At 34.7% G+C, this 24,453-nt stretch overlaps 1 protein-coding gene across 1 annotated transcript in view; it reads right to left on the bottom strand.

Annotated features, from left to right (window-relative positions):
- Nucleotides 1-3,151: 3,151 nt before the first annotated feature.
- LOC149807324 (digestive cysteine proteinase 1-like) overlaps nt 3,152-24,453 on the bottom strand; it is a 37,916-nt gene continuing 16,614 nt past the window's right edge. Inside the window, exons 4-10 of the mRNA XM_089965366.1 lie at nt 22,480-22,720; nt 17,409-17,604; nt 16,085-16,278; nt 12,487-12,578; nt 9,146-9,307; nt 5,260-5,449; nt 3,152-4,718 (exon numbers count right to left, since the gene is read on the bottom strand). Of these exons, the coding sequence (XP_089821492.1) occupies nt 4,534-4,718; nt 5,260-5,449; nt 9,146-9,307; nt 12,487-12,578; nt 16,085-16,278; nt 17,409-17,604; nt 22,480-22,720 (1,260 nt within the window). The 3' untranslated portion in view covers nt 3,152-4,533. The remainder of the gene's footprint in view (nt 4,719-5,259; nt 5,450-9,145; nt 9,308-12,486; nt 12,579-16,084; nt 16,279-17,408; nt 17,605-22,479; nt 22,721-24,453) is intronic.

The following is a 24,453-nucleotide window of genomic DNA, read 5'->3' as shown; positions in this document are numbered from 1 at the left end:
CCAGATCTGGGATCTTCTCAAATTCTTCACGACAGTCTTACAAGCAGCCTCAGTTCATAGCTCCTCCCACCCATAACATTTGCATGGCAAGATGGTCAGAGAGGCTAAGGGAGAAAGTTTACAAACTCCTTTCCCTTTTCAAAGGACTGGGATGACTATTTTACCTGAATAACCTCTAACATGGGCCCTGAACTGTTATGATCAATGAAAAATAACTACTGAGAAATGGAACAAAATAATGGTTATTCATCGAATTTCTCCCAAGTCTTCAATCTCTTCCTCCTTAAAGATTACCTTGCACCTGTACCTTTTCTGATGCAAGTACTTAGTACAAAGGTCCCTGTCCTAAGAAATATTGTTGGTAAATCCTCAAAGTATTTATTTTTTTCCACAAAGAGAGCACTTGTTCATTAAAAAGAGGCAAAACAATCTACAAACAAAAGTTTGATGTGCATTTTGAAACCTATATGTTTCATGAAAAGAACATGTGAATGAAAATGTATAGGACATGAAACCCTGCAACCACATAATATTCAAATAATTTCATTATGAGTATTTAAAAGTGCTAAAAATTTAACAAGCTGAATATCATGTATTCCTTTTTCCTTTGGTCCATGTGGCCGATGGTGTTGGAGATGATTTAGAATACTGTCCTTGTGACTTGGAGAGAAACTGAATGGACATCAGAGCAGAAAAGATGTATTTTGTTCAGGTAACAGCATTAATATATAACCTGTTATTTTTATTATGTTTCTGTCAGTTCCATCCCAGAGGAGGTTCATGGCCCCACAACTGTCAAAGTTAAAAGAAAAAGCACCAATCGCCAGTAGAATGCTCTGCTGCAGGCAAGAGGATAGCCTTTTGACAACTTGTTGAACTGACATTAACAAAATTTCAGTTATATTGCTATAATGTCTGCAGTGTGGCAGTTTATAGTGATGTCTAGCACTGGGGCATCTTGTCACAGACATGTAGCATGATGTCCCACCCAGTCCTGACACCAGGCTGACCAGTCCTAACACTAACCTCTTAATGCAAAGTGACTAGTTAGGCAGCATTTAGTACCATTTTTATAAGTCTTTGATATGACTCGGCCAGGGTTCAAACCCATGACCTCCCGCATCCAAGGTGGATGATCTAACAACTAGGTCACCGGAGCAGTCTGAACCAACAGAATGTGGCTTTCTTGGCATCATCCTGAGAATTATTAAGATGCAACAATAACTCTAACTAAATGTGATTTGATTCTCATTATAGCAAGATCTGATACAGATTGATAAGCTCTATAAATAATTTACCTAGAGACTGTAGCTACAAAATTTTTAAATATATATCTGATATGTAGAACAGTTTCTGACCATTTTTAACTGGGCAAGAAGTGTATCTTGTTTATGTCTAATGCAGATGTATCTGTTACTGTCATTAACTTAACAAATTGATTTTCACTTTTCACATTTCACTAGTTATTATCGACTTTACAGCATCAAATTGATTTTCACTTTTCACCAGTTCAGAGTTGGTAGTCTCCTACTTATTAAAGAAACTTTTTTTCCTAAATTTGGACTTGTAAATGTTTGATAGCATGAACAGTTTAGCTTGGACTTGTACCTGTTTGATAGCATGGACTTGTACCTGTTTGATAGCATAACAGTTTAGCTTGGACTTGAACCTGTTTGATAGCATGACAGTTTAGCTTGGACTTGAACCCTTTTGATAGCATGACAGTTTAGCTTGGACTTGAACCTGTTTGATAGCATGACAGTTTAGCTTACATGGCCATTGTCTGTATTAAGATAGTAAATGAAGCTCTTTTATTTCAAGTTAAGCTATTTTGGGGAAAACATGCAAGTGACCATCCTCATATTCAGCTAATATAGAAAATTATGCCATTTTAAATTATTATTTTACAGCATTATTATGCATATCGACGCATGGTCCCATGTAATGGCAAGAATATAGTCAAGAGTCATTTTAGGTCAACTGGATATTGCTGTAAGTTCACAAAAAATATTCCGGATATTTTTTTTTTATTGGCAAAATAGATTTTGTTACAGCTTGGTGCAGATGTGATAGCTTGTATTCATTTCGTTTTTAAATGTAAGCATGCCGATATTAATATATTAGCATATTAAATAAAAATAGCTTATTCTCTCTGAATTTTTCTGGCACATAAAATGAGCTATATTGATCAGTATCTGCACCAGTCATGACATGCTTATGTATTACACAGTGTACTATTTGTAGCTTGGAAGTAATGATACAAGCAGCACTGCTGCTTAGTAACTGCTTGCCATACTGTATAAAGCCTCAAGAATGTGTCTGCACTTGTCACTTTCATGGATTAATCAACCATGGGTTGCACATTGTATATAACTTACTTGCCAAGTCATTGGGAATAGAGGATGTGGCAATTATCTTGTTTTGCTATTATCTAGACCCAAAAAGGCAAAAGGGGGCAAAACCCTAATATGACACAACTCGAGATGAGTTTTTTTGTTATCATAACTGTGTAATTCATACACAGCAAGTGCTATCATAGCTATATATGCAGATTCATTTAAAGAAACTTAAATTTATGGATTTGTGAAGTTAAATAATGGGCAGGATAAATAAACATTACATTAGTTAACTTTAAAGTTTGTATGCTAATACTCTACACCTAATCTTCAAATATAAATATATTTGAAAAACTTTACTGCTTTATAAAATTATTTTGAAATTAAATGCAGTATTTTTAAAAGAACTATGAGGAAGGAATAAAATGTTTCGACAGAAATTGTGGGTATTTCTCCATCTTTAACCTTACTGAATTTGCACCTTGAGAATTGATCATCTTGCAGAAACTTTTATGAGACCCCTTGTCTTAAGAGACCACTTTTTGTTGGCAGAAGAGGTGGTCTCTAAAGATACATTTTACTGCAGTATATTTTATCCTTCTTTCTTTTATTTCAGTAATACTAGTGTTTAAATACCTTATGTTTTCTCACATTTCCCTCTATCTTTACTTCTTACAACATTCACAACATATCAATTTAAGGCAGAGAGTGAAAAAATTACATCTACCAGATGCAGTACAATTATGTATTCATTAAAGCAATAAAAATGTTTCATCATCCTTTTTTGGGATGGGTTAATATATAACAAACACATGTAAAAGTTATTTTTGTATTGCCAGATTGCAGAAATGATGAATTATCAAAAAGCGTTGTTGACCTCTATGAATGAAACACAGAAAGAAAATGGCAGGAGTGGGTTTCTTCATCATATGTGGCAAATTTTTTATTGAGTCTTTGGTGGTCTGGGCAACAATAAAATCGATGATAATTGGCACCTGCCACAAACATTGTTGAAACTACAGTATTTAAGAACAAAACATAAAAACATACGTCTGTTAAAATGTATTATCTTGTCAAAAGCAGATGCAATGCAACCTTACCCAACATTTTGATTAAATAAATGCAAAGGCAATCCCCAGTGCAGTGGAATTACATCCCTGAAATACAACAAAATACTACACATGTATCCAATGTGCTAGTTTGTATGAGGTAAAATGATGGAAGGAGATGTACACATATTTTATCATACTAAACATTTTTCATGAAACTACCTTTTTAAGAAAGTACAAATGTGCTGGACATTATTTCTTAAATTACTACACATGAAGCAAAAACCTGTACAATACAAGCATCTTTCCAGATAAAGTCAGTTTTAGTCATTACATGAATATGCTTCCCTAGCTTTGAAATGTACAACAGTTCCATGCAGTTCTATCATTGATACAACTGAAATTTTATAATTCTACTGGTAGACAGAACTTTGAAATGTAAAACTACACAAAGGATAATGCCAGAGAAAATTTACAAACTACAATTCCACTTTAACAAAAGGATTAAAGTTTTAACACGTTAAATAATGCAGCACATGAATCAAGTCTAAGAGTATTATCGATAAGAATATTATTTATAAGCTAACCAAAAGTCACCTTGTGGTTCAATGTTTTCATTCAAAAGAATATTTGTAAAGCCCTTGTCCACTGATGAAAAAGATACAGCATTTTCTTTATCCTCTGTGTGCTTCATGTTGCAAAACACCACGATATCATTTTCTCCAAGTGGACAAAGCCCAAAATAAATAGTCCAGTTAAAAGTCAAGCCAATAAGGTCATCCTGGTTGACCAATGTAAGGAGTAGAGGTCCCTAACCCCTTAAACACCACCCAAATAATAAAGATTTGCTCTATATTCTGGACATTCATCAATGCTTCAGTTATTGCAAATGATGTTCATTAGGAGTCACAACTTAGATTAACATTATTAAGTAAACTAAACTTTTTTACTTTCAACATTTGTATTTTTTTAATTTATGTAATTTTTTCATTAGATATAAAAGAAATAAAATACCTCATCAATCATCATTGATTTTGACAAAGGCACTGAAAGAATGCAACAAATTTATTAAAGTATCATTTTGAAGGTAAATACGTATCACAGAGACTTCTGTCTAGCATCTTGATCAAGACTTTACAATGCTGCATTTAAAGGATGACATAGGTGGGGTTGGTGGCAACACCACAGTTGTTGTTTTCCTGTGACATGAGGACATAACCATCATTTCCCCAGTATGTGGACCAAGAATTCTTGATGAGCCAATATGCCTTCCCATTCAGTGACCCATAACCAACTGCCAAAACTGCATGGTCAAGGTCATCTGGCTTGTTACCTACAGACATAGATATAAATAAGAAAGTTTGTGATAGTACAAATATTGAATGACATTGTCTACTAAAGAATGAAAATTGTGCACAAATCAATTCTATCAAAGTTTCAACCCTAATTCAATGAAGAAAAATTAACCAAATCACAATTGAATGATAACTTAATTACCATATGCCAGAACAATATATAAAAATATTTCCAACAAAATAATCTGCCCCATGAATAGTGATTTCTCTGAGATATATTCATGATATTCAAAAGGGTTATGGATTGGGAATAAAATAACTCTACCCGAGTGAAGTGATACCATTTTAAATATAATTTTTCATTTTGACAAGGGTGAATTATTCACTTAAAAATAATAAAAATGTATGCAGACAAAAAAGTCCGAGTCACCTTTAATACAGCAACCACATTTATGAACAAGATATGAGGCACTTCTTGAATGTACATATATGAAAGCGAAATTGTTTGTGCCCTTGGCTCTCTATGACAGCATGAGGCCTGATATTTGATTATGAACAAAATTAGAACAAATTTCTTACCACACTTTGGCTCATAGTAAACACCATTTGCATAGAAGGAGAGGGACTTGTGACCTGCATCAATTGCCACAGAAATGGGTCCCTGGTGGTAGATTGCAAACTTGAGGGCCTGAAGGTCACCGGAAGTCACATTGACATAGTTTTGTAGGTTGACAACTGGCTTAACCTTATCACTGTGACAATACCCATCCTGAAAATGTAAACAAAATAATAATATGGAAGAAGTCATAAGGATTTTTTTATTTTAAAAACATGAATACTGCACCATCCATGTTATTTCAAAGTACACAAGTCAAAGCTTTGAGCACTATATCCATAATTGATAGATAAACTACTTGCAGAACATGGTTTGTGCAAATTCAGAAGCTTGTATTTTGATGGCTCCTAAAGTCTTCAAGAAGGCATATTCTCTTCTGTACCATATCCATATGTTTGAACTTTCTCTGTATGCTTTTCTGTGTGTTACTTTGTTTATCAACGCATAAATAAAAGAACACAAATATCAAGCCATTACAGTAAAGGGACACCACTCCATATGATAAATATCCAGGTCTTGTATCGACCCGGTTTTATTACATTTTCTTTTCAATTTTTCGAAAATATGTAACAAAAACTCCTTTTTAGAAAGCGATATATCATAATCATTTTTTTAATGTTTTATATTCCCTCAGATAAATTCAAGAAGCTTGGGAAACACTTTCAAAGAGAATTTTCAACAAACTAAACATTTTTTATGAGTAAACCCCTAAAATTCAATGCTTTTTTAGGATTGTAAAAACCATGCAGAAATGTGATCAAGGAACACAGATGACCCACCAAACTGCCTGAAAACTGACCTAAATGCCAATTCTAAGCAAAGTATGATGTAGAGATTTATAGCTGGCTGACTGGATAAACTAATGGCCAAAAATAAAAAATATGCCCCTACCACTGTCATGATGGGGCATACAAATACTGAGTTTACTATAATTCAGACAAGGAATGGAATGTATGTTTTAGTATATGATGCGTAAGATTTCTGAAGATTATTCCTCTAAAAGTTTATATTAACTTCAGTTTTAAAATATTTATATTAACACAAAGTGAAATCTAGCTGGTCACAACCATATAAAAGCACCTGCTCATAAAATACTTTCTAAGTGGCTTCCATTATATTTATAATTTATTGTAACCACTCTATACAATTTCTAACCATTTTTAACACAAAAAAAGACAATTAGTAAAATATGTCTAAATTCTGTCCACTAAGATAATAAAAAAATTATAATTTTTTTAATTCAACATCAGATAAAGAGTAATAACTGGATTAAATATTAAAAAAATTAATTGGAGAAAAATGAATTAATTATGAGAAACATGGCAAAGCATATTTTCTGTATAAATATTCATCACTTGTAATAACAAAGATCTATTTCCAAACATCAGTGATGAAAGGTCCATATTAATGTTTATAACACAGTACATTATTCTAAACAGGTTATTGATGCAGCTGTTTGTAATCACATGCTCAGTTGCTCACTGAATGCATAGCTGCCAGGGCATATCCAGTGAGAAACATGATTCTTTTACTCACAAAACTCCGACACAGCCATGTTTATAAAGAATTTCCAGTAAATTTTACCAAAAATAAAAAGAGAAAGATTCAGATAAACCTTTGTTGCCACCATAACATATGCCCAAAACCTTACCTTGTATAAACAGTAAACAGTCATGCTTATGGAAAACTATCACTACATAGCAGTTTTATTTGTCACAGAGGTGACTAAAAAGACAAGTTAATCTGAAATAAACAACAACCCCTACAATTTACTTAACTGCCTAACAAAAGTTTGAGTGATTTTGTTTTGCACTATCTTTCAGCACTGCTGTGGAAGAGTCCGTTAAGCTCATCTGCATAGTTTACCTCAAGTACATGAAGTATAACAGTCCACTAATTTTGAAGTTAGGTAAATCATAGAGATGCAAGTTGGATCATCAGAAATTTTTACACATCATTTGCTTGGATGGAACATGCTGAAGCTATCTTTTTTAAATATTTGGGGCAAGGTTGTAATCAGTGGCAACAATTATTTGAAACTTAATTTTGCTCTCTATTTACAATACAAAAAAATGATTATTCTGGGAGTTGGAATAGTAAATTTTTGAGAGTAAAATGTCAAAATGCAGATGTAATTCAAACAATGATAGACTGCACAAAATGAGTGAAGTCCAGCAAAACTAAATTTCAGAATTTCTGCATGACTGAGTTTGACTTTGTTAAACACAGGACCAAGGAGGAACATTTTATTCTCTGCATATGCTGCAAATACCATATTAACATGGGTAACTGTCATCTCCTCAACCTCACTGCAATGCAGATGCAGAATCAGCATGGTCAATGCAGAGAATAGCTGAATAAAATCTTTATGGAAGTTTTAACAAAAGTATTGAATGCAAATCTGAACACTGATGAAAAATGCATTCCCTTGAGAAACTTGGACTTTATGACACTGCATCAAAGCAAAAAACAGAATGATGGATTTCATTTTACACAGCTTAAACTCATCATAAAGACTGAGAAACAATAATCTATAACTTTCAGACACTATTTTAACACCAAAACCCACCTAAGAAACACGAAAATTAAATTCAAATTTTTCTCTCAACTTTTTTTTGGGACTCATCTATTTTGAGCAAAAGCACTAAACAAGAGGCCAAATTGGGCCTTATTTTGCTCACCAGTATTACAGTTGACCATTTCACTGAGCAGGCTTAAATGGTATTTTACTATATCCAGAGTGTAACAAGGTAAGTCAAACAGATACAAGATCACCAATTAATATGCATAGATCTTCTTCAGAATAGAAAATATTATACATCTTCATGATTGACCAAGTTTTATTAAAGAATGATCAGAAATAGACTTGCTAAAATATTGACTAGCTCAGCCAGCTAAATGCAAAATCATCTTATTAAAATGAACAGATCTTGCTCACAATTGTACTTATCCAGGATCTTGTTCACTTAAACATATGTACCAAGTTTGATTAAGTCTGAGAGCAAGTTCAGTCAATCACCTGATTAAAGATCCCAGCCATTATCAAACTTGTACAAGATATTGATCATCATATAAAATATATGACTTCCAGAGTGGCAACAAAATCAGCCAATCAGATGCAAGATCACCTCATTAATATGTGTGGATCTTGCTCATTATTGATATTATCCATGATCTTGACGAGATAAGCATACATTCTTAATTTGATCAAAACTGGATAAGAAATATAGCTTCCTTAGAGAGGTAAGAAGATCAACCAATAAGAAGCAAAGTTACCTCGTTAATATGCATGTATCTCACACATTACTGAACTTGCAGAATATACTGATGATATAAGCATACATTCACAAGTTTTATCGAAACTGGATCAGAAATAAAGCCTCTAGAGTTGTAACAAGGTCAGCCAATCAAATACAAGATCACTCTATTAATACACATTATTAAACCCATCTAAAACCTATATGATGTAAAACCATATTCTCATTTCAACAAAATCAGCCAATCAGAATTATGGCTTATAGATTGGTAACAAAGTCAGCCAATCAGATTAAAGATTATCTTCTAGTCATGCATGGATCTTTCTTATTTTTGAACTTGTCATAAATGCTGATGATATAAGTCCAATATTCCAAGTCTGACTGAAATCAGATCAGCAATATGGACTCCAAAGTGTTACTTATTAATGGATGGATGACAAACAAAGCATGATGAATAAGTTACTAGACCTTATGGTGACATGAGCTAGAAAACCCAGACATTTGGATCCATGAACTTCTAGAAACATAAGCTGCAGGGTCTGGCAACCCAACTCTGCCGGTAGTAGGGAAGATGGCAAAAAATTATAATTACCGCCATAAGATACTGTCCATACTCCTCCTCAGAGGTAAGGCCTCCGTTCTTCATAATCCACATGTAGGAGCGAAAATCCTCACCTCCATCACAGCCATTGTTTCCTTCTCCCCAGGAACAGTCAATCAGCTCCTGTTGGGACAAACGTACCAGCATGCCAGTCTGAAAGCAAAAATATCTGAGTCTGAAAGAACATAAAATTGGTATATTTACAATACCGGAGTCTTTATACTGTATATACTCGCTTATAAGTTGAATCCAACTGCAAACTGCATAGACCCAGATCTGCCTTTGCATAATGCACCAGCAGATCTAGGTCTGTGCAGGTCGATAAAAGTAATCAGTAGAACATATATACCCTGATCTGTTGGTATGTTATGTGACAGCAAATCAGGATCTTTGTTGTTTGCAGTTTGACTTATAAGGAAGTATACATGATAGCTTGTTCTTTACATTTTTTTCAGCAACTCTTCAATTTCTTACATTTATCAAGAGTGATGCTGGTTGAATTTCTCTTATTATTATATGCTCAATTTTTTCCCCCTTTAACTTTACATTGACAGAATCGTTCAATATTCCCCGATACTGAACGCGCACGATAATACACATATAGCATTCACGTGAATAAACGAACTACTTTATTTTATTTTGTAACTAAACAATGGACTCAGACACCAGCACTTTTGATTTGTAAACAAATCATGTACACTCGCGTAAGAGGTTCTTTACGTTGTGGTTGTTTATTTGTTTCTGAATGAACTAAAATATGTTTCGTGGACTGCAAAAAACCCCAGATGTCTTGACATTTTGCGTTGATACAATGTTACGGATTTAGGCTAGCTACCTTGTATAAATGACGGATTTGGTCCTTACAAATAACAAGGCATATACTGTTTTCTTTAGCTGGTGATAAGAAAGGCAAAATAAAATATACTTACAGTTTTACATCCTGAATTTCCTCAAACTGTTTTTTCTTAATTCTGCAAATCCGAATTACATGAGCCATGTCATAGGTTTTCAATCTGGATCACACATTTTGAAAGTGTGCTGTAATTTCGATGATAAGTGCAATTGCATCCTCCTTACTGCACTCAAAATGAAATACACATTAAATTCCATAGCGTCTTTTTGAAAATTGCAATTGAAAGACTTCATATTTTCCCCAAGTTATGTTTTCAAACATTCAGTGACAGAAACAAAAACACATTTGCAGACGTAAACACACTTCTCCCGTGCCACTTCAATCCGATGTATTTCATGTATAATTTGCACAGATGAATCCAGTCCAAAATCACAAACTTTAGTCAAATCGAAACACAATACCAAAATATATTCACTCCAGATCAAATGGAAAAGTCGCTGCAATGTGCATTCATTCACAATATGACTGCAAATTTCAATTTTAACTAGACACGCCATTTTCTTTCGAAAGTTTTGTCGACCGCGTGACTAAGTTCAAATTTATCTGGGCGGAGCTATGCGCGCAATAATAATGATGTCATTTTGTAATGTCAAATATGCGCTTGTGTATTTAGTTTGGAATACGGCATTCATTAATTATATTGTTTCTTGTAGCGTATTTTGTGTATATAATTAAACCTTAGGTTGAATAAAAAAGATGAGCATATGATAAAAAGGTTACTGCATTTGTATGGGAAAATAGGAACTTGTTTGGTCGGAAGGATATACTGCACTCACAAGTTCGTGCAGTATTCATTCCGAAAAACTCGTTCCTATTTTCCCATACAAATGCAGTAACCTATAATTATATTACAAGCCTTGATACTGTATCTTATAAATTTATCTACCATACAATAATTACTCTCTGATTTAATAAAGTTTGAGTTGGTAATACTATGCATTTTGAAAGAAAATGTTTTTTTCACCACTTTCACCTGAGACAAATCATGCTTTTAGTGTACAGTGATGTCACTTCTCAACCCATGACCATTTGTTCAAGAAGCATATGAATAAAACTCCTGAACCTAAGAGTATCAAGATTGTCTTTATGTTCAATAAATAGTGGCCAATTTCTTTGGTAGTTTTTAGAAGAAAACAATGGGGATCCATGCCTGACCCTGCATTATTATCCAGGGTGTGAGTTATCAAGGGTGAGGTTTACATGGGTAAAGATGGTACTTGCCTAAATGTTAGTTTTGTTACAAATTGCCTAACTGTTACACAGTAGCCTAACTGTTACACACTGGACAAGCCTATCGAACAAGTCACACGGGTCATGTAGGCATTCAACACTATTTCAGTAATGGGTGCCATTTTTTAGAATTTGATTCTACATACCTTTAAGTGGCAAGTATTTGCTTCATTTGGGTTTTGCATACATCCATATTCTTTTGGAAAGTCATTATTTAGATGCCCCAAGAGTTGCATACAGCAAAATAGATGTTCAAGTACATAGACATGAACCTCAAGGTGTGATCCAGTACAATCCAGACTGAATGTCATGTGCTGTGATGTCACAATGAAAACTCTACATACTGATAAACAAATTCATACTACCCTCTATTGTCATGATTCTACTTGACATGCTCTTATTTTGACCCAAGTTTAGTACACTGTCACCATTCTAAAAGTCCATAGCAATAGATAAATTTTGTCTGGAAGTTTCTAGTTGACAGTTAAAGTTTAGAACATTCAAAAATCAGTATTTAATAAACTTTCGTTAAAGGACATTAGTGTTAGATTTTAAAAGAACAATTTATATTTAATTTAAAATGATTAAATGCGCATACATGACCCATGTGACATGTAATTTAATTGTTACTGCATGGCCAGAATGTTACCTGTTAAACAGTAGCCTATCTGTTACACAGTGTATTAGCCTGTTACACATTGCATTTACCTATCTGTTACACAATGTATTTCCTTACAACCTGTTACACACTATATTTTAACTACCAACTGTTACACCCTGAAGTCAACTAACTTGCCTGGAGAAAGTCAGCCCTTCAATGGTTTTAGCTATCCTAAAACCCCAGCGAGATTAACACACTCCCTGGCATGGGCACGCACACATGGGGGGGGGGGGGGGAGAGCACTTATCCAGGATTTCAACTCTAAACATGTTTTGGCTTACATGTTTGCCACCCCCACCCCCAAATATAATGCTGCAGGTGCCCCATGCTCCCTGGTACTTAAGAGGTGTCACTGCTCCTGTTTGCCTAACTGCTGGACAATTTAACAGCCTAACTGTACACACCGTATTCAACTACAAACTGTTACAAGCTGTATTCAATTACAAACTGTTACAAACATTATTTAAATACAAAACTGTTAAACAGTGTATCTCCCTAACAGTTACAAACTGTATTTGCCAGACTCACCTTAAGGAAGTAAGCCCCTTCAATGGTTTCTGCTGTCCCAAAACTCCAGCAAGATCCACACACACCCTGGTCCTTAACAGGTGTCACTGCTCCTGTTAGGGAAGTCGAAAGAAAAGTAATGTACTAACATTAAGGTAAAATACTTAACATTCTTTCACAACCGACCCTTTTCTTTCCTCTCTCAGCCCTTGTTTGCCTTTGTGTGTCTGTCTCCAATTTTTGAATTTTTTTATTTACTAAGACTAGCTTTCTTTCTTTCACAATGCAATTTAATAAAAAACAAATAAGGAATGATACATAAACATAATACACATAAATAAATATTGTAATAAATAAATGTAGTATAAACTCCATTAACAGTCAACTCTCTAAGAACATCTCCTGTCATATCCAACCAGTCTATTCTAATTTGTTCTCCTACCAATTTCCTCATATATTTGACTTCCCTGCAGTAGCCTCTATCCTGATCCAACCAGAATTATCTGTTTCCTTTGCTGGCTGTTTAAGAAAAGTTGCATTGTACCATAGGCACTTTATATTAGTACACAACTACATTATGGTGTTATATAGTGTATAGGTCACCACAGTGGTCAGTTTTTAGAGTGCCAGACTTACAAGACAAATGTATTAAGGATGCTGCCATCCTTAATGCCATCTTTAATAAAAGACTTAAGACACTGATGCCGCCATCATTAACACAAGACCTAACATACTGATGCTGCCATCTTTAACACAAGACCTCACACACTGATGCTGCCATCTTTAACACAAGATCTAACACATAGTTGCTGCCATCTTTAACACAAGATCTAACACAATGATACTGCCATTTTAATGCAAGACTTTAATAACAAATCTTAACACTCATGCTGCTATCATTTAACAAAAATGTTCACCACACTAATGCTGCCATCATTAACACAAGAATTAACACTCTGATGCTGCCACCCTTAACACAAGACCTAACACACTGATTCTGCCATCATTTAACCAAGAAAACACATTGATGGTATCATTTTTAATACAACACAAATTTTAATATATGACTTTAACAAAGAATCTTAACATGAATGCTGCAATCTTTAACACAGAACTTTTGACACTAATGCTGCAGCTTTAACACATAATTTAAACACTGATGCAGACAACTTTAACACAAGACTTTAACATAGAATTTCAACACTGATGATGCCTTCATTAATACAGCACCTGTCTCACTGTTGCTGCAATTCATAATAAAATATTTAACATACGATCTTAATACTGTCATCATTAACACAAAACTTCAACATAGAATCCTAACACCGATTCTGCCATCCTTAATACAAAACTTTAACACTGAATCCTAGCACTGATGCTGTCATCCTTAACATAAGACTTTAATACTGAATTATAACACTGATGATACCATCATTAACACAAGACCTGGAATCCTAACACTGATGCTGCCATCCTTAATACAGGATGTCAACGAAGAATTCTAACATTGATGCTTTCAAAAAAAGACTTCAACAGAATCCTAACACTGATACTGTTATCCTTAACAGAAGACTTTAACACTGAATCCTAGCACTGATGCTGCCATCCTTAACACAAAACTTCAACACAGAATCCTAACACTGATGCTGCGATCCTTAACAGAAGACTTTAACACTGAATCCTAGCACTGATGCTGCCATCCTTAACACAAAACCTCAACACAGAGTCCTAACAATGATGCTGCCATTCTTAACAGAAGACCTCAAAAATGAATCCTAGCACTGATGCCACCATCCTTAACACAAAACTTCAACAAATAATTCTAACACTGATGCTGTGATCCTAAACACAAGACTTTAAAACTGAATCCTAACACTGATGCTGCCATCTGTAACAGAAGACTTTAACACTGAATCCTAACACTGATGCTGCCATCCTTAACAGAAGACTTTAACACTGAATCCTAACACTGATGCTGCCATCCTTAACAGAAGACTTTAACACTGAATCCTAACACTGATGCTGCCACCTTTAACCCAAGTCTTTAAGAAAGAGTCCTAACACTGATGCTGCCATCCTTAACACAAAACCTCAACACAGAGTCCTAACAATGATGCTGCCATTCTTAACAGAAGACCTCAACACTGAATCCTAGCACTGATGCCACCATCCTTAACACAAAACTTCAACAAAGAATTCTAACACTGATGCTGAGATCCTTAACACAAGACTTTAACACCGAATCCTAACACTGATGCTGCCACCTTTAACCCAAGTCTTTAAGAAAGAGTCCTAACACTGATGCTGCCATCCTTAACACAAGACTCAACACTGAGTCCTAACACTGATGCTGTCATCCTTAAAACAAGACTTCAACACAGAGTCCTAACACTGATGTTGCCATCCTTAACACAAGACTTCAACACAGAATCCTAACACTGATCTTGCCATCCTCAGCAAAAGATATTAATGTCACACCGTTTGCAAAAGCTGCTGCCATAATATAATAAAAAAGCTAGCAAGGGCCACTTTTGTCCCCAGGTTTCTGATGTAATTCTGCCAATAGGTGACATCAGAACCATATGCCTATTGAAAAACCCACATACTGCTGGTAAAAATATCATAACCAAGGATCCATGGATATGTATTCCTTGCAGAGGCAAATACGATACCCTTGTTTATAAGTCAGATCCAACTTGCAAACAACATAGACTATTTTGCAAGCAGATCAGGGTCTGTGCAGCTTCATGAGTAAATATGGCATCTGTCTACATTTGTACATGTTTCATTATTAATTTAGCCTATGTTCAGCAATTTCTCTTTCCCATAGCTGTCTACTCCAATTTATTAATAATTTTTAGATTTCGAGACAACATAGCAAAAAGAGTCTAACAGAGACTGCATAAATGAGATGATATGTACTAATTACCTGACATAAAGATAAATAACAGAGCTAACAACTTCTGCATTGGCACATTTTCATGGATCTTACTGTTGTGAAACATTTGGCTGCAAGCAACACTACATTGTTGGTGTGGTAAAATCTGCTCTTTCCAATGGGCAATTGGTTTTTGTTTCACCCATCATCTGGAAGTCACCCATCATTGGACTCTACAATGGGTAATTGGCTTTCATGTCACCCGTTATTTCGACTGTACAATGTGCAGCTAGCTTTCATGTCACCCATCATTTGGACTCTGCAATGGGCAACTGGCTTTCATATCACTTATCATTTGGACTTTACAAATGCTTAGATGTTGCCCATCATTTGGACTTTACAAATGGGCAATTGACTTTTTCACCCATCATTTGGACTTTACAAATGGGCAATTGACTTTCATGTCACCCATCACTTGGACTTTATAAATGGGCAATTGACTTTAAGGTCAACCATCATTTGGACTCTACAAAGGGTAATTGGCTTTGACATCACCTGTCAAAATTAGATGAAAAATCATCGATAGGGTGATGTCACAGACTCAAACTATGATTATAATTGACAAAAATGAAAACAAGTATAAATTCCTTTGGCCTTACATTGATGGGAGTGATGTCAATGACTCAAACTAAGACTATAATTGACAAAAATGAAGACAATTATCAACTCCTTTGGCCTTACCATACAGTCTCCAGTCAAACTGATCAGGCATGTCTTTTGCATTGTATTTGCTCTTGTCAAAAGGCAGGCCTCCATGGTCCCCTGGGGAATATCTGTAACCACGGAGATACTTCATTTCAGTGTCAGACTTGTCAGCAAAATGGTTGACAGCCAGTGTATATCCCAGACCTTGTCTGTTCTTAGAGTGGATGAATCTACAATAATAAGGTAAAAAAATGCACATGATTTGCAGAATACACAAAATGGAATATTAGCAAATAATTTCTAGGCTTCTGATTTGAACTTTCAAAGTTTCATGTTTTCAGAATTGTTGCCATAGACATTTAAAGGAAAACCAATATTGTAAAACATCCCAGGTTTTATACAATATAATTCCCCTTGTACAATGCTAGACCTGAAAATGTGCATTTGATAAAAATCCACATTTTATCTAAACTAATAGAGTATCTAGAAAGTAGGTTACTTTTATTAAATTTTCTAATTGTTATAATGCATTTGCTAAGATGCTTTTTATGTAGAGATTCAAGACAATTATTTTCAGTATCTGGGAATCTGGCAAACATAATGTACAGCGCTGACCTGTTGGAATAATGCAACTGTTGGATACAAAAAGTTTAACTTTACAATCACCAACAAATGGTCCCTTTCAAGGTACTGTATTAAAACATTTTTTTACACTTTATTAAAGTGACTACAACAGTTAGCTATAATAAAACCAGGAAATCTGACATAGCATGTCAGTGCTCTAAAAAAAGGGACAGCTTTATTCTCGAGGCCTGTCAAAATCTTACAAAGACCCATCTTTTTCTGTGTGTCAATTGTACTTGGGGCCTGCTGGCTTTTTGAGACAAATGATAAGTAGATCTTTTTTAAACTGCTCTAAAGCCACATGCTATTGGCATAGTATAACTTTTTTTTAGAAGTATTGCATTATGTACAAATCTGAGAGCAACTGCAGCCTTGCTATAGATATGAAATACTGCAGTACCTGACACTGTAAAAATATACTACACATATGCAATACTGCAGTACCTGAAAGTGTGTGGAAAAATGCTACACATATGCAATACTGCAGTACCTGATATTGTGTGTAAAAATGTTGCATATATGGATTAATGCAGAACCTGACATAGTGTGTAAAACAAAATGCTACACATATACAATATTGCAGTACCTGACATTGTGTGTAAAAAAAAATTGCTACACATATACAATATTGCAGTACCTGACATTGCATGTAAAGAAAATGCTACACACATGCAATATTGCAGTACCTGACATTTTATGTAAAAAAATATGCTACACATATGCAGTATTTCAGTACCTGACATTGTGTGTAAAAATATGCTTCCTTTGGGCATGCTCTTTCTCAGAGGAATAGTTTGACTTGTGTGTGTTCTTAAAGTGCTCAAACATCTCACGGATGTGTTCCTTGCTATTATGGATGTACTCCTTCATTGGATTCATCAGAATATGGTGTTCAGCAACACCAGGGCCTGGAAATCCACCACAGGTCATATCTGTAAAGTAGGGTATAATCTATCAACTTGATGAACATTTATAATGATTCATATTTCTTACTTTGACTTAGAAAAGATGCAGTACAATGAGGGTTGTCTATGAAGGGAACACAAATAATTGTGCTTTATGGACAGTTTTCATTTATATGTAGATAAAATATAAATGTAAACTTGAGAAAAGAGATTTATAAATAATGTCCTTCATTATCAGGTGACCCTAATATGTGGGTGAAATATGTAAGTAAACTTGAGACAGGGATTTATAAAATACTGCATTTTATTAGCTGGTGACCCTTCAATGTTGATAAAATTAGTAAGTAAGCTTGAGAAAAGGGATTTATAAACTACCATCCTTTATTAGCACCTGTCCACTGTATGCTGAGTAGATGCAACAGAAGCAATGCTAGTTTTTTTTGTTGTGTGTATGCACTAGAATGCATGTATTAAAAATTGTCTGTCCTTCACTTTGCATAACCATGTTAGAAACAAAGATTAAGATACGTAGTGAGTTTAATTTGGGGCTAATTTTGACACATCTGGCTACCAGACTAATATATGGGCAAACATCAAGATCAACACTGCATACATAAACACTTACTAAATGAGGCACAAATGATCAGGAACTAGTCTGTGTGTGTGATTTGATATTTAACATAGCTTTAACAATTTTAGTCATATCACTACAATGTCTGCAATGTGGCAGCCATAGTGATGTCTATCACTGCGGCATCATGCTGCTTACATGTAGAATCATGTCCCACCCAGTCACATTATCCTGACACCAGGCTGACCAGTCCTAACACCCACCACTAATGCTGAGTGCCAAGTCACGCAGTTGCAATTCCATTTTTATAAGTCTTTGGTCTGACTCAACCGGGGTTGCAACCTGCATCATTCAGCATCCAAGGCAGATGAACTAACCACTTAGACCACTAGAGCAGTCCAGCAACCAGACTAGCAGAGTGGCTAAAATCTACATCAAAACCACATACATATATACTTACTGAATGAGGTGCAAATGATCAGGTACCAGACTAAAACAGGGGCAAAAATCTACATCAACATTGCATATGAAATTAGGTGCCAATGATCAGGAAACATACTTTGTTGTTGTTGTTCAAGGTTTAACGCCATTTTTTCAGCACAAGATAGGCGATACATGGCGGCCAGTATAACTTGTGGAAGAATACTGGAAAACCCAGGGAAGAACCACCAACCCACGAGAAGCTACTGGCAGGCTTTCCCACGTACCCACGCTAGCTGAGCCTTGGACTCGAACCCATGCAGAGGTGAGATGGCAGTGATCCAGAACAGTGAGCGCTTTAGACTACTCGGCCACTTGGGGCCCCAGGAACCATACTAATACAGTGGCTAAAATCAACATCAACACCACATACATATACACTTGCTGAATAAGGTGCAAATGATCAAAAACCAGACTAAGATTTTAAATATCTTCAAATTGGTCATATGAAAGCATTTCCCACTTCAATGAAGATCAAAAAAATTATGATGAAGAGCATAATGGACAACCTGAGTGCAATTTTCAAGCCTGTTATGTCCCACCTCAAATTTTTTGTCCCACAGATACAAGGTAGGATCATTTTCTATCTGGAATACTGCATTAAAGTCCAGGATGTGAAATTTTGTGACCTCTTATGCATTCTGTTATGACAGTGTGTAATACAACTGGATTGCTGCGACAGTCTTTCTAGGGTTTATCCAACTCTGCTTGGAAATTGGGGGGTACTAAATGGCTGAGTGTTCTAATGTGCTTGCCTTTACTGAGCCCTCATATCCTGCATCTGTCTGCAAGAGTTCAAGTCTTAGTTCGGCCAATGCCAGTATGTGAGAAAACTTGCCAGTAACTTCTCATGGGTCAGTTGTTCTTTCCAGGGACTTTCTTGGTTCTTCCTCAACCAAATATACTGTCCACCATTTATAGCCTTTCATGTGCTGAAAAGGGCATTAAATTTACAAAACCAAACTAAATGTGACTGAAATAAAAAGAACCTTGTCATCTATTGCCACAAAAGTTACCATGTGTGCTTAACCAGGGTAGAATGTGCCTTGCATACCAAAACTAGGTCACTATGATCTACAGGTAGTTTCAATGATTTATTCGATACTGCTTCCAAATACTGAGTTATGCCATGAATTGTTTTTATTTTGGAATTTTAATGGCACTTATAACACATTATTATGTCATCCTGAGCCGATTGGGGCAGGTATTGAACCCAGGAGCCTTGGATTAGGAGTCTGATGCTCTGTCAACTGAGTTATCACAGTTCCTTATGCCATGGAAGTGAAGGTATTTTATAAACTCCTGTTCACTAACAACTATATTTAAATGTGTATATTACCTAAACCGAAATTAATCAGAATTGAAATATTTTGTGGATATCAATATTTTCTTTTCTTTGGTAACTAGAGTTATTAGCAATGGGTGCATCACAAAGAAAACTCTCAGTATGCTCTGCTTTGTATGGCATTTAAAACAAAACCAGTTAAGAAAACAAATTTGGTGCATCTTTGAAAACTATCACATTCATATTCACTGTATTTTGGCAATACAACTTAAGAACAGAAGTTATAAATTGTAACAAATTTTAACTGAGTAACTAGATTACAGTATTGTAATTGCAAGTTAGTACAAATGCTTAATCAACTACCCTTAATAATGATTTTTTTTCTTTTTACTTTCTGAAAGTTCATTATAAAATAGCATTTGAAAAGATTTCAAAACTTCTTTGAAACAACCCCTGCATCATGTACATATAGAAAATGCACACAATGTTCAGATCATACTGTTCATCCTAATTTCTTTGTTGCCAATAAAACTTTACCGTAACTGTTCATAGACAACACACTGAAGAATTAAAGTCAGTATATGAATGAACTAAACCCTTTTTTCAACCGAATCAACACAGCCAACATGTAAGTGCATCTATTTTCGGAAAGAGGGATTTTCTTAATGTAACCACTCACTTTATAGCTTCGTTACAACAGTCCATTGACAGGATTGTAAATGTAAGATTTTATTATTTGTCTGTGTACTTGCTGCAACATTAGGCAATGGTTAAATAGTATTTGCTTTGCTGTTTTGTTGTTTTTTTCTTTGTATTTTTCAAAAAAATTAGTACACATATTTATAGATATATAGATAAACTCAGAATACAACTGTGACCTTACAGCATCTCATCGAATTCTACAACATACCATTGTCCCATATGACCTACATAATTGCATTTTAAAGCTAAATCTTTAATAACATAATATTTAGTCTCTGCTTTCTTACAAATTGTATATTTTCCTGAATATATTTGCCCAATGGTTTACGAAAAGAGACAATCTAATAAAACGGTACTTCCCAGAACAGTGATATCCGCCATTACAGTTCCAAACAGATTTTTATCAAGAAAATAATGTACACACAGCAGTTAAAATATTCATGTTACCAACTCTATTCTTAAAACTCAAATTGCTTTTTACATAAATTTAAGTTTTGAAACACAAAGTTAGTATGTTTTATCATCAAATGATAACTTGCAGAAATTGGGCAGTAATAGTTGATAACTTACTCAGGAAATGGTTAATGGTCAATCAGCTAACAAAACACATGCATGTTAATGTGCAAGAGTTTGTTTTGCTGGCATAAATCATATCAACACCAACTATTTCATGGTTTCAAGCGTACATTTTGCCTTGAAATATATATAACATAACACTAGAACTAATATAGCCAAGGCAAGGGAGCATCTAAAAAATAAGGATGGTCATTCAATGTTCCTCTAAACAAAAATCACAGGGCAAAGTCGTTTTTGCTTTCCTAACAGAAGAAGGAGAAGTTTACACTTTTTAGGCAACTTAGTCGCCCACTTTGCCTGGTAGCACGACCCCTGATAAAAGTGAATTTACAGTTATCTTGAAGTATTTGAAGATAGAAACTTCTTTTTTCATAGTAATTTTTAGCAAAATATTGTAAAATTGTCAGCTTCTATGAACTTAATGTTGCTAAGAATAATGATGGAAACTATATCTAGTATGTAAAAATCTAACTATTCTCAGTAATAGACTTCAATACACTGAACTTTGCTACACCAGTCCACAGTAACAGCCTCTAACACTTCCCGATACCAGGTCACAGATTTTGGTCACAATCAAGCAAATTTAATGCTAACTAAACCTATGTAAACTGACCATTTCTATAAACCTGCCAAAAAGTATTATCCCAACAAGTTTGGTCTGGTTCTAGGACAATTCCTCCTTGGATAATGTATCCCCATGAATAATTCATCTGCAGGGAAAATCATTCCCAAACAGTTTGTCCCCATTCAACATTTAGACAAATTACAAATCCTCTTAAGAATCAATAAATGTTGTACATTTTAAAATATGGAGGTTTTGCTTTTCTCTTGCCTGCAATACAAACTTCTCATATTGTAATGAACATACTGATGAATAATCAATCTATAAGCAGTGTCGACATGTATACATCACTGCACATTGCGTGCTGACAGATAAAGGTCCATGATGTTAGACTGGACTCATACATAGAATACACATACATACAATTTAGACTGCATCATCTTCATTAGATTTATACCAAAACAAACACAAAACAAAACTTTCTACTGGATTCTCAAAAACTAAGAGATGTGTGGGATGAATATCTTCTATTACTGAACATCTTTATGACAGATGAAGCATCCATTTGTCACCTTTTGTTTATGACATGCTTAAAGATATTAACTTCTGTGAAGTAAAACAGACAATGGTGGTGGTGGTCTGTAGATGTATCAAAACTTTTATCAATGCCAAAGTTGATCGAGGGTGGGATAGTCATTTAGACATAAAACAAAGACAAGCTCTTACTTGATGGTACTTCAAAGTCTGTGACTGGGATTTTAACTGTGTTATCAAAGTTTGAATAATCAATGACATATTTGTCATAGTGAGATCCTAGGAGTGTGTCGTATCCCATCATCTCATAGCGGATTGGTTGCCCATTATCAGATTCAACCCACATGGTGTACTTGTTCTTCTTCTCCCCCTCCATGTCTACTTTCTGCCAAGTGTCACATGCAGCTCCATCCACCACATCCGACCCAACTTTCTGAAAAGCAAGAATAAACAAAAACTTAAATTCAAACTTAATCTGATTCCAACTCATCTGTATTTTTCACCAAACCATTTATTTTTTGTATATCTTTTGTAAAAAGAATTGTGCACAAAAATATAATCTATTAGAAATAAGCCAACAATTAAAACATGTGGCCGAAGTAGACCTGATATCACTCACCTGACAAATTTTTCTAGTAATAAGTCAGGTAACATTTGTTGAAAGATGCCCTTGTCAGACAATTTCCATCTATTTGGTTGAAATTGGTGGTATCTGACATGTATACTATATATAACTGCTTATGAGTCCAACTGCAAACTGCACAGACCCAGATCTGGTGTCACATAATGAGTCAGTAAATCTGTGCAGTTTGTTAGGAGTAATCAGCAGAACAAACAACATTAGACTCTCATCTGCAGGCACATTATGCAACAGCAGATCAGAATCTTTCTTGTTTGAGTCAACTTGTATATGAGTCAACTTGTATACTGTAACTGCGTTTCAACTCTGAGTAACTTTAGTTGAATTAGATATTATATATTGTCAACTTTAATATGACTGTGAAAGGCATTAAGGTTTGAGCAACCAAAAAAAAATCTGGTCTAATATGGTCAACCAATTTTGGTTAAAACATTGTTCAATGGAGGTTGTTTTTTTTATAAAAACATATTAGTAAGAATCGCTGTATCTGATGGGAGATAGTATATAATCTGTAGGTTTTCCACCAGGTTACAATGGAAGTCACTCTGAAGATAACTCTGGCATTGGCATTGGCATTATCAATGGAACATTCCTTTTGTTTTTTTAAAAATCTGCTCTGTCATTCTGAAGAAATGAAAAACAGACTTTTCAACCTGGTTGTTATAAAAGCCACACATTGCCAGGGGTTCCACCCGATTAAAAGCCACATATTGCTAGGGGTTCCACCCGATTAAAAGCCACACATTGCGAGGGGTTCCACCCGATTAAAAGCCACACATTGCTAGGGGTTCCACCCTATATAAATTCTGGTAGAGTATGTGCTAATGACTGTTCCTACCAAATTTTGATCTTAAGTGTATAGAAGAAATCAAAATTAGTTTTTTTACATAGAGCAGTTCTGAAATCAATACTCAAATATCAAATGGCAAATATTTGAATCTTAAATTATTTTTTGAATACTCCTGTATTTTTTATATATGAACATGTACACTTTTAATATGCCTGATGAGTTGCCCAAACTTTGAAATGGCTTCCACGATATGAAGTGTCACTTTGCAACCAGCAGGTGGTCACTCATGACAGTGTTGATATAATAAAATCAACTCATGACAGTGTTGATATAATAAAATCAACTCATGACAGTGTTGATATAATAAAATCAACTCATGACAGTGTTGATATAATAAAATCAACTCATGCAAAACAATTGAGGTCATAAATTACAGGTGGTCATTCAATTCAGTTTTTACTGTATTTCATATATATATATATATATATATATATATATATATATATATATATATATATATATATATATATTGCAAATAGTGCAATTTGTCTTTGTTAACAACTGTACCATAATGCTGTTATTTTTCACCATAAAGCCAAATATATTTCCAGATGGGGGCCATAAATTCAGACTTTGATAAAAAGGACATCTGTCCATTAGGGTGAATGTGTGGCTTCACCAGTGTTCTTTATAAACTGGTTTCACTTCTTACAGTAATCACTCATTATTACACTGT

The sequence above is a fragment of the Sinohyriopsis cumingii genome, chromosome 1 (assembly GCF_028554795.1).
Source record: "Sinohyriopsis cumingii isolate HCF-2022 chromosome 1, ASM2855479v2, whole genome shotgun sequence".
Lineage (NCBI taxonomy): Eukaryota > Metazoa > Mollusca > Bivalvia > Unionida > Unionidae > Sinohyriopsis > Sinohyriopsis cumingii.
The sequence above is the reverse complement of the archived record's forward strand: the minus strand, read 5'-3'. Positions and strand labels throughout refer to the sequence as shown.